General features: G+C 37.2%; 2 protein-coding genes across 2 annotated transcripts; one reads left to right on the top strand and one right to left on the bottom strand.

Moving 5' to 3' along the window:
* Nucleotides 1-495: 495 nt before the first annotated feature.
* On the bottom strand, nucleotides 496-2,667 carry pdcd2 (programmed cell death 2). Its single transcript, XM_043256099.1, has 6 exons — nucleotides 2,264-2,667; nucleotides 1,638-1,877; nucleotides 1,410-1,547; nucleotides 1,223-1,323; nucleotides 1,026-1,139; nucleotides 496-825 (listed from the first exon to the last, which is right to left on the bottom strand). Exons 1-6 carry the CDS (start codon nucleotides 2,577-2,579, stop codon nucleotides 661-663), a joined length of 1,074 nt encoding a protein of 357 aa, XP_043112034.1. The 5' UTR covers nucleotides 2,580-2,667; the 3' UTR covers nucleotides 496-660.
* Nucleotides 2,668-3,466: 799 nt separating this feature from the next.
* Nucleotides 3,467-10,431, top strand: rhoua (ras homolog family member Ua). The gene is made up of 3 exons (XM_043255405.1): nucleotides 3,467-4,153; nucleotides 4,761-4,819; nucleotides 7,248-10,431. The coding sequence occupies exons 1-3, from the start codon at nucleotides 3,904-3,906 to the stop codon at nucleotides 7,698-7,700; spliced, it is 762 nt and encodes a 253-aa protein (XP_043111340.1). The 5' UTR covers nucleotides 3,467-3,903; the 3' UTR covers nucleotides 7,701-10,431.
* The last annotated feature ends 7,756 nt before the right edge of the window (nucleotides 10,432-18,187 follow it).

The raw sequence follows: 18,187 nt of genomic DNA, 5'->3' as shown, positions 1-18,187 counted from the left end.
AGTGTTTCTCTTTGTTTTTTTGTTTTCTTCCATCTTTAGTAGTGTTATGACCGTTTTTACAACAGGACTTTAAAAGAGGAGATTCTGTATTAGTCTCTGAGGTTATATTGGATGGATTGAGAACTACACTATTTAATGCACAATGTATTCTAACCAGACAGGAAATGGTGTTAAGATGTTGACCTAACAATCTTTAAAACTTGTCTTCAGTAATCATTACTTCAGTCTACAGTGTCACATGGGCGTTCAGAAATCATTCTATCAGGTTGCTTTGCAGCTCAAGAAAAAAAATAAGTGTTGAAAACGGCTGTACTGCTTAATGTTACTGTGGAACAGTGATACAATAATGTTAATGTAGATTAGATTTTTTTTAGATGACAAAGGTTCAAAAAAACAGCATTTACTTATTTTCTGCAGCAGTGTAAAAAACACTTTTCTGTCACTATCAATTTAATGCATCCTTGATTAAATCAAAAAATAAATATTGCCTCAGTGTTTGGTAATACTACTCGTGAAGGCCTTTTAATTTTATTTAGAAAAAGAAATGGTGTAATAGAACCAATGCTTCTGTCATTCACGTTTCTTTAATAATATAAATTGTTTTTTTTCTTTCAAGCATTATAATGGGCATGAACTATATTTTATGTGACCAAACCAATTCTAGATTGCTTGATCTCCTGAAAAGTCTTGTTTCCAGATGAACTCTGTAGAGTATTTGGTGCCTTGGTCGCAGCTGTCAGCACAGGTGTAAATGGCTACCGTCCCCCAGTCTATGCTGGCATCTGTCCTATCCACCTTGAGGTGATTCAGTAACTGAGGCATGATCTGAAATAAACATTGACATTTTTTAGTTCAATGTGTTTGAGGTCTGTAAGATTAAACTTTTTAATTTGTTTCTGAAATCTCTTGTAATATTGTCTTTTGATCAATTCGGTGCATCCTTTCAAAACAAATCTTACTGATCCCAAAGTTTTAGCGCATGGATGACTACGTGCTCTTTATATTTAACATATTCTTTAGATTACCTGAAATTCAAACAGACGTTTTGCACCACATGGACATTCTGGAACATCTTCCTCACGTGGCACATGTTCAGCTGACACCCAGAGAGGAGGTCCTACTTTGCAATACCGCAAAACCTTGAAAATACATCTACAAATCACACAGTTGTCAAAATGCACAAAAGCCATGGCCAGCATTTGCTCTTCAAGCAGTAACCCACCTGTTGTGGTTCATGAGCGATGCGCTTCTTAAACTTCTGAAACACTTTAGAGTCTTGTGTTTCATGAAGGGCCATACTCTCTAGTTCACTGTCCTCTAAACCTTGAGAGCATAAATAAACACTAAATTATTATTCCCAGACTAGATGTGGGAATATCCAGCTGCCAAATCTGATCTGAAAGGTGTACCATCGTTTAAGCATGCCATGTTCTCCTGATCCAGACTGTGGTGAAGTTCCTCGTCTTTTGCCGGAAGCTCTTCCGGCTCTGTAACCAGCTCCCACTCGGGAAACAGAAAGGAACTGAGCTCCTCTGAGCTTTGAGAAACTGTGGATTCAGATATGAAAACAGCATATAGATTAAAGACAGCACTGGATCTTGACTGAAATAACGCTGAAATAATCTGTATTCACATACCCTCATTAGAACACTCTTTCTTGTGTCTATGTTTCCAGTCTGTGGTCTGATGCTCTTTACAGCAGTATGTGACAGAGTGACATCGAGAGCAGGCTTTCTGTCCCAGACAACCGCACAGCCTGCACAGTTTGAGTCCAGAGCCCAGAACCTGATGATCAATCACTAGCTGCTCAGGCTTCTCATCAGGAGGAGGATCAAAGGGGTAAAAGTCATTTTTCCTTGGCAGCTGGCATCTAAACACTAGGAATAGGGGATAGTACAGAATACTGTAACTTGTTACAGAGAGGCTTATATCATGAGCCACGACTAATATGCCTGACTTTGTTCTGTGGAACATAAAAGCAGATCTTCTGAAGAATATTGGTAACCAAACCGTTTTGGTTGCTATTGACTTCTATTGTACTTTTGCTCGTACGATGGAAATGGAACTTTCTTCAAAATATTATTTTTCATGTTCCACAGAAAAAGTCATGAGACTTTGGAACATGAGGTTCTTAGTAAAAACAGCTATAAAAACTATTATATAATTAACAAATAACAATCTATAAATAAAATATGGAAATATATAAGTAAAATATCAATACATAAAAACATTAGTAGGCTCTGTTCACAATATGAAGCATTACCTTTAAAACACTTGTTGTCATTTTTCGTATAGCAGGCTGGTGTCTTGCAGCAGAACACAAACAGAGTTCTGTGAAAACATCGCTCATCTTCCGCTATCGGTGCGTAGACCTGCAGAAGAAACACTGTAGGAAGTTTACACTTCTCACACTGTAATTCAGGCACAGTTGGTAAATCCACTTGGCTCAACCACGCAGGTCTCCCTCCGACTTTACTTGGAAACTGGTTATTAAGAAGCTGCCATGATTCGGCCTCCTCTAAGAAGCCCAACACGACCTCGCGGTTTGCTTTGGTTTCTTTCTCTGTGTTTGCAGCCATTTGTCAAACTGTCATGTATATACAGAGCTATAGGTTTCAGAGTCATGCGCGTGTGTCTGTTCGTCTGAGTCTGAGGCTCGGGTGAAACAAAGATGCGACTAACGTTCCACACCGAAATAACCAGAACAGTAAAACACACATGTAGACGGAAATCACTAATATTATATAAATAATACTATTAACAGTTTATATGCATGTTTAATATTAGAGTTAAAGCATTTTAAAGCAAAGTCCCTTAGTCTTTGGTCAAAGTATATAGAAAGCATTGTGGGAATTTTAACCTATTTTGTCTTTGTCCAGTAGATGGCGTAACTGTGCTACTGTTTAATTTCACGCTCCTTATGGTCCGTTACTTTAAGTCTCATATACCTTATATCTCTTTTGTTGATTTTGATTGCTTCTTTTATTTCCATATGTAAGTCGCTATGCATAAAAGCGTCTGCTAAATGTATACATATCTGGCTAAAAACACACACACACACACACACACACACACACACACACACACACACACACACACACATATATATATATATATATATATATATATATATATATATATATATATATATATATGTGTGTGTGTGTGTGTTATATATATATATATATATATATATATATATATATATATATATATATATATATATATATATATATATATATATATACACACACACACACACACACACAGTTAGGATATTTTATATTGGCAGGATTGTAATAAATACTGAAACGTAAATACTGTTCAAAGGACACAAATACATATGCACTTTAACCACTTTGATGCTCAAGGACATTATCGCTGATAACAAATAAAAATGCTGACGCGTGCATTCGCGCCAGTTCAGTCGAGTTTATCAGAAATGACAACAGGTCTGCTGAACTTCAGTTCACGGATGAGCGCCCTTCCCAGTGGATGATGTCATGGGCTCTGTCTCAAATCCTAGTCAGCAGCCTGCCCTGAGAACGAGCACGAAAGCTGCGCGCGCCTCGAAACGCGATCTAACGGGCGGCGGACGAGGCTTTGAGACACGGCCCCGGTGTTTGGGAGTGAAGCGCTCGCTCAGATCAGTTCCAGTGAGGGGCGGAGGAGGGCATAACGGCAGAGTGCGTGTGGGCTTCGTGTTTATTTTTGCCCTCGGAGTTGCGTTGTTTCACACCCAGATAAAGCAAACGCTTCTTGATTTGAAATGTAGCTTTTAGCGGACTTTTCCCCTTGCAAAAATAAATGGACGCCGCAGTGAAATCGGAGGCTGGTGCTCCGCTCTCTCATTCGCGAGTGGGATGAATCTCTGAAGCCGCCGGACGGTCCGTGTCTTCGGCGATGCCTCCGCAGGGAGGTGGAGAGTACAAGCCCGCTCCAGGTGCGCTGGTGCCGCCGGTTCCCCCGAGGAGATTCCGCGGCAGAGATCTGTCATCCGCCGTGAAGAGCCGCTTCGGGGCGGCAGCGGAGCGCAGGGTGAAGTGCGTGCTGGTTGGTGATGGTGCAGTGGGTAAAACTAGTCTCATTGTGAGCTATACCACCAATGGATATCCCACCGAGTATGTTCCAACAGCGTTTGACAACTTTGCAGGTAAAAATCACCCCAGTTTAATTCAATGCACATATATATATATATATATATATATATATATATATATATATATATATATATATATATATATATATATATATATATATATATATATATATAATGCATTTATAATTAAACCGTAAAACTAACATTATTCACATTTATTTGAAAAAACGCAAAAGTATCTGTGTTAGAATATCCCGTTTAAACTGGCTGTTTTTTGGATCATGATAACCTAAATGTCTAAACTGGTCATTAGCTGGTCCAAACTGCTAGAAGACCAACTTTAGACCATACAGTATAAACCCATAAACCTGTTCACACCAGTACTGCAATACTGATTAATATTTTAGAATTAATAGCTACATATATATTGTATAATGTATATCTTATTTAAATTATATTTTGATAAGGACTGATCATTGCAGTTTGCCAGTGACCTAATTAAATTCATGACATGAGCACATGATTGTTTACTGTCTGTTGGGTTTTTGTAAAGCCAGCAATCTCATCGAGCCATTGCAGTCTCACTTGACAGAGTCCATGTGTCTTAATAATGCGCTGGGAAGGGGGTAAAATGTCAAACTGATTGTCTTCTCCTCCGCAGCGGTTGTAGCTGTGGATGGCAAGCCTGTGAAACTTCAGCTTTGTGACACAGCCGGTCAGGTCAGTCCAATAAGCCCACTCAGCACCACCAGACCCAAACAAACCACCTCACACAAACGCATTCGAGGCGGTGCAAGTCCACCACGTCCCTGTATAAGGGTGACATATGATTTGCACAAACACACGCTGGTCGAAGCCCTCGTCTCTCAACTCTAAACAGACCCGTGAGTCATGTCCTAATTAGTCATACGGTTGCCTGTCTGTGAGATAAGAGAGAAAGTGATTCAGTGTTGTTTTGCTTACTCATGATAAGGGTTTCTGGTAAAGTTCAGCTGAAGTTTGCAGTCCAGGCATCATAAGGAAGCGTACGCTTCATCCTATGGGAGCGCGCTATTATAGGTCAGTCGGCGTTTCTTCCTTTGTGGGAGGGGAGGAACCGGCTCTAGGGGATCGCAAATGGGAAGCAGTCTAATTGTGATGAATTGGGCTCGATCCGAGGGAAAGGGAGACCTACTTTCAGCCGGGGTACAGCTGGGGTTAGTCACTGGAAATGTGAGATCACTGTGTTTTCGATGAGTTTAGCAAGCTAGGGGGAGACAGTGAAGGGAGGAAAGCCAAGTGAGAGATTTGGATCAGTCCTGTTTAGGCCAGTGGAAATGGAGAAAGGGAGAGAAGGATAGAGAAACAGATAGAGAGTAAGATAATACATTGATTGGAGAGTTAAAGAAATGTTTTTAGTTTAAATATACATTTGAATATCTTTTTTTTTGCATATTGTAAAAAGTCATTTGTAAAAACACACTTGCATCTAAAGTATATACAGGTTTTTGTATCTTGGGTTAGAATGTGTTCAGTTTTGGGATATCAACAGAAAACAAGCTGGAGACTCATAAGTAAGAGTAAAACGGATGGAATGCACTTGTAATAAACAACAGATCTTACATTTGTGTTTTAGACTTTATCACATTCTGATCTTACAGAGACACAAAATCATAAGCATGACCTGGAAGATGCTAGTCTAGAAGATTCATGTATCGTTGCTGTACACTGTAAAACAAAAAAAAACTGTAAAAAATGCTATGGTAAAAACCTGTTAAATGGTAAATGGCAAATTGATGTAAAAATTTACGAGGAAAAAACTTAAACTGACATTCCCAGAATTCCTTGCATTGCATTTCAAATTTGTTAGAATCTGATGTTATTTTCTCTGAAATAACATTGTTTCTTCTTAGTTGTTTTTAATCAGTTATGTTTATAAGGGTTGTGTTGCATGTAATGTTGTTAAATGAATGTTTATCACATATTTCAGTTAGAAGTCTCACCGTGATGGTGTTTAGAGTTTGTGTGAATGACACTGATCACCTTCTATACATGTTCACATTTAAAAGCTGCTTGTGATGGGCTTTGGTTCATCACGTGACTTTCTCTTCACCACCTGCATTTGGTGGTTATCAGTGTATTTCAAAGGTACAAACTGTTCACACAATTTCAGTACTTTATTGGTATATTAACTTTTCATTACCATTCAGTTAATGAAATGACTGTATTTAGCTGTAAATTTCGAATTCCGAACACATCCACATCTGCCGTTTCTTTTACCATACATTTTACAGAATAATTTTTACAGGGTAAGATCAGGCTGCTTATTGGTGTCTGGAGCTGTTTTTAAAAATGTTTTATTTACACTGCTGTTCAAAAGTTTGGGTCAGTAAGATTTTTTTATATTCATACTTTCATTCAGTAAGGAAACGTTAAACTAATCAAAGAAATGCTGTTCGTCTGAACTTTCTAAACTTTCTAAACAAACTTTCTAACTTTATAGTCATTTTAAATTATGCTAATATTTCACAGAATTACTGTTTTCTCTATATTTGGTCATTAAAGGAATAGTTAACCCAAAAATTTAAATTCTATTATTATTTACTCACCCTTAAGTAGTTCCAAACCTGCATTAATTTATTTGTTTCGTGCTGTTTTGGGTCACATTTGACTTCCATAGTATTTTTTTTCTACTGTGGACGTCAATGACGAGCAAAGCAGCCTGTTTTTGGAAAATATCTTCCTTTTTGTTTTCGGCAGAACAAAGAAATTCATATATGTTTGGAACTAATTGAGGGTGAGTAAATGATGACAGAATTTTCATTTTTTGGGTGAACTGTTCCTATAAGGCATACTTAGGTGAATACAAATAAAATTCCTACTAACCCTAAACTTTTTAAAGGTAATGCATTATTTAGCAAATGCTTCTTCACGACAAACAAGCAGAAAGAAAAATTAAAAATATGTACACACACAAATACTGCACAAGTTCACAAAATTACAGTAATTCTGACATGGTAAGTCTGTATCATGACTGTTAAGGAATCTATCAATGAATAGCATACACACATGCCCTTTTATGAGCGGTACTACTTTTAATAATCCAAAACAGCAAGTGTTAGTTTCTCTCAGATGCATCTCAACTGAATCTTTCTTTTTCTCTGTGCAGGATGAGTTTGACAAGCTCCGGCCGCTGTGCTACACCAATGCTGACGTCTTCTTGCTCTGCTTCAGTGTGGTAAGTCCCTCCTCTTTCCAGAATGTGAGGGAGAAGTGGGTGCCTGAGATCCGCCGGCACTGCCCGAGGGCACCAATACTGTTGGTGGGCACTCAGGCTGACCTGAGGCAAGATGTCAAAGTGCTCATCCAACTGGCCCAGTACAAGGAACGACCCGTGGACCCCCAAGAGGCGTGTGTGTGTGCTGAGGAAGTACAGGCCGTCTCGTACATGGAGTGCTCAGCGCTCACCCAGAAGAACCTCAAGGAGGTGTTTGACACGGCTATAGTGGCCAGCATCCAGTACTCGGACAGCCAGCAGCAGAAAAGGCTGAAGAAGCGGACGCCCGATAAAATGAGGAAGCTCTCCGAGTCCTGGTGGAAGAAATACTGCTGTTTGGCATAGACTCGAGAATATGATTGCATACTGTTGATATGAATGCGGTTAGACTGGAACTGGCTTTTTTTGGGATAGAAATGGACACTGATCCATCTGCTTTTTGAGACTGTGTTAGTGGATTAACCGGAGCACACATGGCCGTGAAATTAATTGGACATTTTTAGAAAATCAGCCAGCTCTTGTGATGAAATGGAAAGATTCATAGAGACTCTGAGTTGTCTGCTACATTTTTAGGATCTGCTCTTCATTTGGAAAGTCCCAAGTTAACCTCAAATGCTTACGTGAACAATCCAGGGCGAGAGTCATCTTTCTTTCTTTACCTTATCTCTGTTGAAGAGGGTTTCAAGTGGACTTAAGGGTTGTTTTTCAATCAAATATCTAGCTGAGTCTGCCAGAACTTTCCTTCTTCATTTAGACACTGTGAAAAGCAACCTGGCCCGTCTCAGCATATTGTTGGTGTTTTAATACTTCTTTTGCTTATGGAATTGGATCACTTCCCTCATCTTGGAGAAGAAGTGATCAAGAGCGGGTTCGGTCTGATATACTCAAGTGCTCCTTTTGTGTATCTGTCAAAGCATTAAGTGTGATGTAGAGTACAAGCAGATGTCTGTACGCACTATCAACTTGACGTCACTGACATTTACCTTGTTGTCCTGTGAGGGTGAATGATTGTCCATTTTAGAGACAGCGGGACGCTGGCACATCTCTCCAGGCTGTCTTGTTTACATTTGGAGTTAAGTCCAGACCCAAACATGCTGTGAGGTCAGGGTCTTTGAGTGTAAGCGAGTACACTTAGCAGGCCAGTTGGATTGTATATCTGGTCATTGAACCTGAAGCTTCATCAAAAACAGTTTTGAGTGAAGCATTTCAGTCAGAGGAGTCTGACTGAGTCAGATTTTATTGGGTATGTATAGGAATGTACACTAATGTTTATAAGTTTGGGGTTGGTAGGATTTTTTTAACATTTGTAAAAGAAGTCTCTTTTTCTCACCAAGATTGCATTTAATAAGTACAGTAAAAAAAATAAGCAATAGTGTAAAATACAATTACGATTTTAAAATAACTGTTTTCTTATTTAATATATTTTAAAATATAATTTATTCCTGTAATGACAAAGCTGAATTATCACACAATCCCTCAGAAATCATTCTATTATGCTGATTTGGTGATTTTCCCTTTAATTAATCTTTGCTGAATAAAATGTATTAGGGGCTTTAAAAATCGTACTAACCCCAAACATGAACGTTAGCATGTGTTGCACATTTTCAAAGATGGAAAAACTTTTTCAGTGCACAGGTTTCATCCAGAAATTATTATGGCTGACATTGCTTTTCAGTTTCTGTTAGAACAAGGCAATACATATTTTTTGATACTTCATGCCTTTGCAATTTTTGGCACTATATATAGGTGAAATTTGTACATTAATACACCACTAGTGGCATCAAATGAAATGGTAATCTTATCAATCTCTTTATCATTCAGGGCTATTAGTATTTCTTTATGATCAAGTAAAGGTTTTTTTTTTTTTTTTTCCCAATTATGTTTCAAATTATTTACTTATTAATTAAATACAGTTATTTTGAAAACTGTGGATGTTAGTGGTGCAGACATGACACGTTAACAAACATTTTTTACAAACAGATCTTTAAAAAAAAGCTATTTTTCCATATTTGCTTGAATGCATTTGGCACACAGTTTTATCCAAAGCAACTTGCATTGCATTTACGGCATGTATTCCCTGGGAATCAAACCCATGACCTTGACATTGCTAGTCACTACTCTTTAAACTCTACTTCTACATTTGTCTCCCCTAAAGGATGACGTCAGCCACGTCACGCTTTGATAAGCACTGCAGTCCTGTCGTAAAAATAATCCTTTATAAAATACGTGGAGTGCTGCTCCAGGGCAAACTGCACTTTTTATCAGGCTTCTACATCGGATGAACTGGAAAAGTCACCTGCTGCTATGCAAAATGTGAATGAGCATAAGCTGAAAGACAGTGAGGAAAAGTTAATGTTTCACCGCATAATCTGGGGTTGGTGTGCAAGTATCTCTAACGTCGCTAGTGGCAAACATTTTTCTTTCATGAGCACAGAATAGACCAAGAATGAAATCAAGATGAGTTTTGTGTTCGCCACTTGTAATGTTAGACTGTTCCAGAATGTGGCGAGGCATTGAGAAAGAAGTGAGTAAGTTAGTGGCTCTGAGCAAGTGATTACAGTGCTGTAAACTGCAAGTGTTGAAGGTGGCATAGCGAGAGTTGAAACCCAAACCAAACAGTTATATTGATATAAAAATCCATTAATTAAGATTCTATAATGAAAGGAGGCGTATTGTAACAGTACGTTGTATTTAATCTTTTATCAAGAAGTATTTTTGTGATGTTTCATATATTGTTAATCTCTTGTTGCGAGAACAGGCCTTAAGTTCAGACTGACCAAAGCATACGAGCGCTCCAGTGCTGTGCACTTTCACAGGGCTGGATCAATTACTGAGAGGTTTTTGACAAGTCGCCAAACTATCACTTCAAACACTCAGCGTGTTTATTCGCCGCTTTGATTTGCTCGTGAGTTGCATTGCAGTGTTGTATATTTTCTGTGAGTGAGCTCACTGCTGCCGCGGCCCACCAGACGGAACTGTTCAGGATCTGGTGGTCATTCAGACAAAGCTGACATGCAATAACAGAGACCTCCCTGTAGATTGTTATCTTTCTCAGAATAAATATACTTTTTGTCTACTTATTGTCTGCGTGTATCTTCTTATATTGTTTTGTTCATTTTCTTGGGATATGTTATGAAAGGCCATCAGTGAAGGGGATAATTTCATAATCTCAGTGCCTTTTATAGTTAATACTTGGTAAACACCGTCTTGCCTGCAGGAATAATGATGCTGTCTGTTCATAGCGGGTTATGTACAGTTCACTGTCTGGGGTTTGATGTTGTTTTATCATTGCAGTCGAGAAAACTCAGCAATAGCAATATTATATCTGAAAATGTGACTTTACATCTTTAAAATATGACTATGCATCTCAAAAGTGACAAAATTACTCACAATTGCAATTTTATACCTCAAAATTTACTTTATATTTCACAATGTGACTTTATATTTCATTATGTGACTTTATCTCAAAATATCACTATATTTTTCAATGCGACTTTGTGCATTTTTATTGCAGAAATGTAACTTAATATCTTAAAATGACTTTGTATCTGAGCAATGTGACTTTATTTCTCAGAAATATGACTTAATTTCACATAACGTGACTTATATCTCAGAATGCTTTTACATCATAATGTGACTATATCTTAAATATCTATGAGTATATAATATACACTATATATCTATATTTCAGTGTGACCATATAACCATGTGACTATATTTTAGAAATGTGACTTAATGCAAAGACGTTTTATGTCTTAAAATATGATTTCATGTGACAATGTGCAATACATTGCATTTGTTTTGCACCTAAGAATTTGACTTTTATCTCGAAAAAAGTCTTTTTTTTAATCTCGTGATGTAACTTTTATCTTCAAATTTGATTTTTTATAAATGATTAAACTTAGTCACTTGTTAATCAGGAAATCATGGAGATTCTACTGTATATTAAAGGCTTTATGTAAATAGACTAGACTGTAGCTGCAGGCGTTGAGTTGACTAATGCTAGCAGAAAAGCTATGGTTGCTCTCTGATGTCTTTGTCAGTTTGGTTGCATTATTGCCAAAGGGTTGTTTTATCTGGCTTTTAATCACATTTCCACAAGCCCACGAAACAATTAAAGTGGCGTCTGGGTTCATTAGCTTCATTGAGCTGCTTTCTCAAACAGCTGACTTGCTTTCTCTGAGCTCTAGACGCCTTAACTGCTAACAATGACATATTTGGGCCACTTTTATCCAGTTGCTTCATATTGCATGTTTCTAAGTGGCAGAGGAACAAAGTAAAACTCCAATTTGCAGCCCCCTCAACCAAAAGATCTCATGCTACAAATAGTTTTTAACTTTTGGGCCAGAATGAATCAAACATGACAGACTGTACCGATAGTTTTGAAAGCTTCCTACGTAGGGAGCTGGAACTCTGTGTCCGATGATGGACGCCATTCAAGATTCTGACAACACTATGATGGAACAGTTGACTTCATCACAGCTGTGATGGCGTTAGTGAAATGTTACAAAGATTCATAGGAAGTTCTATTTAGAGCTACTCATCATTATTTGTGTTTTAAATGCTGGCATTCCTTTTATTTCATTAAGCTTCTTAAATAGGTTTTTTAGCAGTTATTCAGTGGTTTTCTTGGTCACCCAACAAGAACAGTCATAAATAATTCTAAATTCAGTCTAAACTGGTCTAATGAACGCTGTTTCTTCAAACAAACAAACAAATAAATAAATAAAATGGTATTATAACTTTATCTCAGAATGTGACTTTATACCTATACATTTGTGAACACTGAAAGTTGAACACTAAAAAATAAAGCACTTATACATTTTAATGATGATTCCATTATTTACTAATACTAATACATTATTAAAATCAAAAGCTGGGTTCAATTAATATTATTGGTAACACTTCATGATATGATTCCATTTGTTAACATTACTTAACCACATTCGTTAACATGAAGCAACATTTAATTATCTTAAGTTAATATCTTACTTATTTACTTACCTATTTATTGAATAGTGTTATCACACTATTAATGACCCTCAGCTAAAATGAACTAACAATAAACAGTATTTATTTATACAGTTAAATACTGTACTGTAAATGTAAACGGTAACTAATAGGTAACATTAGCCAACATTCTCTCTCACGGTGTGGATTTTATACAATGTATAACAATATTTATTACAACCTATTATGTTTCAAACTGAGGCTGAAACCTCCTCCATATATGTCTGTGTAAAGCCAGAAAAAAGTATTTCTGCCTACGTTTGTGTATATTTATGAGAGGAATATAACATACGAATACAAGATGCAGGAGAATTAGCCTCCCAGGGACTCCTGATCAAACAGGAAATGAAGAAGACAGACAGGAAAAGCTGATCTGGCCGTCGCAGATGTCTTTATCAGTGATCACAGTGATGCTTAGTCCCTTATTGCCCTCAGCTTATACTTATAATTAGACTCTTATGGGTGAATCTTCCATGTGCAAGGACTTCATCAGTAGGGAAAGAAGCAGCAAGGACAGGGACTGAACTATGGACTTTCTGTAAAGTAAATCAATCTTCTGTGCTTGTTATGTGAGCTCAAGGCCTTGGGAAAATTCCAGCGTTACTTCCCTCAGTGACATCACCTCACAAAGTAGCTCTGTTTAGTTATCAGGGTCCATGCACACATTCATGCCGAACACAAAGAAATGAAATCTGCACTGGCCTATATTGTGCCTTGACTGCTGACAATGCAGGTGAGGGTTAATTCAATCTACCAGTTACCCAAAATCTCATAGTCTGGTGGCCATTCCACTCGGCCTGATGCTTTGTGCGATTATGGGTCAGGGTTGAAGGAGCTGCGTGCCGGTGTTAGGGCTCCCACAAAGCACTAATCGCACTGTGAAAGCAGGGCTTTTGACGGCCGCTGACAGCCTGAGGAATTCCAGAGTAGCACGGTGTCTGAGAAAGCCATTGCCACGTCCCTTGTAGCCAGGAGAAACTATTTTCGCTCGCACCATTTTGAAAAGAAGAAAAACATCCAAAAAAGCCCTCTGACAGGTCATTTCGAACTCCTACGCATAGCTTTCGCTTCCATGGATAATGTGAGGTTACTAGATTTACCTCAGGGATTCAGAGCGGTATAAAAAGAATAAAACTAAATGAGGGTTATCGCAGCGCGTGAGGGTTATCATGCGCGGTGCAGTGAGCAAAGCATAATTTAAAGACAGCAGGATACAAGTCTGTCTGTTCACGGAGGAAAAACAATGAAACAATAGACAATACAACGAGCTTGATTCCACCACATCAGCTGAAGTTTTAAGAATGTGATGAGACGTAATTACAGTTTTGGTCAATCCATGTTTTTAATCTATTGTTTATGGAGACACCAATTATTGTAAAAAAAAAAAAAAAAAAAAGAAAGAAGAAGAAGCACAGTGAGTGAAATATTTTCATTCACTGCATGAGTTTTGTTTTAGCCAACAGAAATAATAATTTTCTATAAATTAAAATAATAAGAGTATTGTAGAATTTCTGTTATTTACCAAATGTTGTCATTTTAGTTTACAACAATTAACAAGAATTAAACTAAAAGAATTAAAAAAGCTGTTCTATTCTATTCATATGCAAATATATATTCCAGTTTATCCATTGTTATCACTTTAGTTCATAAGAATTCAAAAAATTATTAGCATTATATTATATCAGTCTTTTGCTGACATAATAAACTTTGATGTGTTAGGATAATATTTGGGCAAGATACAACTATTTGAATTAAGTTATTAGCAATGCATATTACTAATCAAAAATTAGGTTTTTATATATTTATGTTATAAAATTAACATGAAATGTCTTCAGGAACTATGATCTTTACTTTAATTACTTTACTTTATCATTTTGACCAATACAATGTATTGTTGGCTGATGATATTATATGATTTTATTTTATTTTATTTTATTTTATTTTATTTTATTTTATTTTATTTTATATTATATTATATTGGATCTATGAATTTTGTTAATTCTACTCTATCAAAGATTCACTGCTAGAGACAAAAAGAAGGTTTTGTAATAGGACGTCTGTCTTTAAACCTAGCAGCTACTGAGAACTTGTGTCAACTTCCTTATGTGCCAACTAACCCTGGTTTCTTCTAAATGTTTCTCTCTCTCTCTCTCTCTCTCTCTCTCTCTCTGACATACTGGGGGCAGAGCAGAAGGGAGGGCACAACAGAACAAACTGGCTCAGGGCAGACTTACAATCCCCTTACACTTATTAAGTTGCATAACCACAAACTGTCACCCAAATTTTCACAGAAATTAGTCAAGGTGCTTAGTTACTGGAAAAGAGAGAGGGGGAGAGAGTGAGAAGAAAAAAGAGACCCTCTTTATGGGAACATGTGCTAACTGAATGAAAACTCATGTGTTACTATGGAGCATTGTATCTAAACAGTGTGATTACAGTATAGAGGACAGCTGCGAGCCAGCCATGTCACTGTAAAGCAGAGAAATACACCCTGATCCCATGTCTTATGTAAGCGCTCTTTTGTCGGGGCTGTTAACCGGGGGGCACTTGTGTGTGTGTGTTTGACTGTTTGAGAGGAGGGGTCAGAAGAGACTAGCATCATGTGTAACAGTTCTGGCTACAGGCCAGCTCTTTCAAACACCACATGCAGCTTATAATTGGGTCCAGGCCTTTTAGTAAGTTCTGGAGCTGCTCGCAATCAAGGACGCGAAAGATGATGAATATGAACATTACCGAGTAAAATGAATCCAAAAAATTCAATAAAATATATTAGAATGATTTGAATTCCTATTGAAATGATTGGAATCAGATAGTTTTGTACATCGTTGTGAAGTATTTTTCCTTAACAGAAGCATCAGGATAAGGTCAGATAACATCATTTCTTCATATTTTATGACCACTTATTAAGGATACCAAAGATTAATTACTTAAATATCGAACAACTGTTGAGGAGATCTTGTTTTGATAATAGTCACTGTTCTTGTGATGTTCACATCTTTTTGTATATATATGAAAATGATTCCTAGCAAAGATGGAAAGAGAAACTGCATTTGAATCCCATAAATTTTACTATTCAAACTGCGATCCAACTCAAAACGGTTTAATAGTTTGGCTCTAAAGCAGCTCTGGAACAAATCTGACTATTAAATGACTACCACCTCAGAACTGGTTGAAGAACGTTTGACTTCATGGATCAATTTGTCTCAAAACCTCTTCCGCAGCAGGTGGGAATTAGCTATATAACCTAAAATGAAGGTGCATCTATGACTTTTCTCCCTAAATCCAATATACACAAAGACGTCCACGAGTTAATAATGCTTTGTAAAAACCTACAGTCAATATTTACCTTTCGAAAACAAAAGTTTCTTTTATTCCCACCTAGAATCTATTGACGCCAATGACGTCACCTACTGCCTAGCTTTAGTTTACTGTCAGCGTAGCCACAATGCAAAACTTAGCCGGAGTGTCTATGTCCCTGTTTGAGCTCTATAAAACCTCTTCGGGGCTCTTTGAGAGTTGATGTGATTGATGGTCGGCGTGTGAATACTAAACAGTGAAAGTGGTGGCATGCTGAGAGCGCTGCACAGAATAGGGTGAATGGGGTGTGTGTGCTGTGCGCATGCTTATGTGTGTGTCCAAATGCTTGATGCTGTTCTGGGGCGTCCAAACAGAGTTAAGCTCTGACTATCTGCCCTCGCTGCCAATGAGTCAAAGCATTAGCCACGCCTCCACAGCCACAAATGATTGCCCACAGCTGTTTGCAAATACACCTTCATGTCGTGGTATAAAGTAACGAAAGCTCTTTGTTAAGTCCGTTGATCCCTGCTGGCCCCTAAATCTGGTCTGTGGGGGGTCTTGTGGTGTTTTTGTGCCATACATTTTGTGCATGAAATGCGGGCCGTTAGTTGTTGTTTTAGCAGTGACATTCATAACATGTGATTAAAAAAATTGACCGAATTGGAGATTGCGTTATTTTTGAAGTTTCCGCTCCGCTGCTTTAGTGGCGTTATTCCAAAGTGTTTTGTCGTGTTTTTGGATTTTCTCTGCTGACACAATAAAAAGCAAGTGTTTTATTGCAACAGTGAATCATTTTCCCATTAAATCAGACACCCAGCCTGACACATATTTTGGATGAGCGTGAGTTTGTGTTTGACCCTTGAGATGTTGCAGTGGAGAATACAACGCGGCTTTTTATGCTTTCTCATGATCAGCATGAAGAGGAGCACTATCATTCTTGGGAACAAGAACTTCTTTCTTTTCCAAGCCTTTCCAACTGCAGGGTTTCTTTATTGACTCTTCGTTTGCTGAATGCCTGCTGAAGCATATTTGTGTTTTCCCTCAAAGCTGTGATCAAATCACGTCCGAATCATCGTATTTATGAGCTGAGCACCCATGAAAGCAACCACCAACATAAAGTTCAAATTACTTGTGGGGAACTCTTTATGTCAAGCATTTCTAAATTGGTCTCCAAAATTAAAGGTATAATTACTAAAGCAACATGGGATTGGTAACGATTAAAAGTTGTGAATAATGTGGTTTACACTGTAGTAGTAATTACACTGTAGTTTTATGTTACCTATCATCCTCTTTGTTGCTCTTTGTTTTGTTAAGCTAAACCTCTTTGCTGGGAATTGAAAAACGAAATATGTAACCCAAACATTTTTATTCGGTTACTTTTTGATAAACCATTTATTTCATACTTTTATTTTTATATAATCAGTTTTTTGGTCAGGTAAACTTACTTACAATAACAAAAACATGATACTTTTATATAAATATTTTGTACCATTAAAAAAAAAATAAAAATGATGCACAAAAACTGCTCTAAAAATATTTGTATTGATTGTACTGTTAATTGTATTCACTAAAGTATATAGAAAATTAAATTATATTAAAATATTATTGTTAACATTTTAATTAATCATAATAAAAATTTTATCGACATAATATGTGTGTGCTGTGTATATTTATTATGTAATATGAATAAATATTATGTATGTTTATATAATATAAATTATATATAAATATAAATATAAATATATGCATGTAAATACATGCAAATATTTTTTTATATATACATGCTTGTGTGTGTATTTATATATACACACAATACACACATATTATGTAAAAAAATTTATTTTGAAAGTTTTTGATTAACTTTTATCAGAATTAGGCATTTAACTGCACTATTAATATATGTTGCATATCTTAAAAAGTACTTAAAATGCTAATGTATGGTTAGATGTGAGCATTATAGTGTCAGAAACAAAAAAAAATGCTGTGTTGTGGAGATACTAGACATTGTGGATTCATCCAGGTCACACCCAGACAACAAATATACAGTCCATTAACAGAAACTTCCTCAGAAACCCTCCCCTGACTGCAGATCTGCTGAGCCCCAAACCCTCCTTTTATCACAAGTACATAACGTAGTTCAGAGAGGAGTCACTGCATCCCTGCTAAAGCATATAGAGAACAGAAAAAAAAAAAAGCTTTTCTTGTGTGACATTAATCTAAAGCAGAGTCAACAGGTGATCAGTTGCATCACTGAAAGTGCCCAAAGCCTTTGACTGTAACCAGAAAGCTGTCCTCCAAAATCCCCCCTTTCCAGAGTAAGCCGTTTGACCATAAGTTGCGTCTCACAGCTGAAATCTCAAAGGGGAGATGGGATGGAAAGATCAGATAGGACATTTGGGTTGAAGCACAACAGTTTCTCTCCCACTCACTTTCCTCTCTGACCTCTCCACCCTTTCTGCATTAATCATCAACACACGTCCAGAGAGCAACGGGCCCAGATCAGTCTGAAAGCACTGAGCTTTTGA

The sequence above is a fragment of the Puntigrus tetrazona genome, chromosome 13, assembly GCF_018831695.1.
Source record: "Puntigrus tetrazona isolate hp1 chromosome 13, ASM1883169v1, whole genome shotgun sequence".
NCBI classification, from domain to species: Eukaryota; Metazoa; Chordata; class Actinopteri; order Cypriniformes; family Cyprinidae; genus Puntigrus; species Puntigrus tetrazona.
This window is presented reverse-complemented; position numbering and strand designations above follow the sequence as displayed.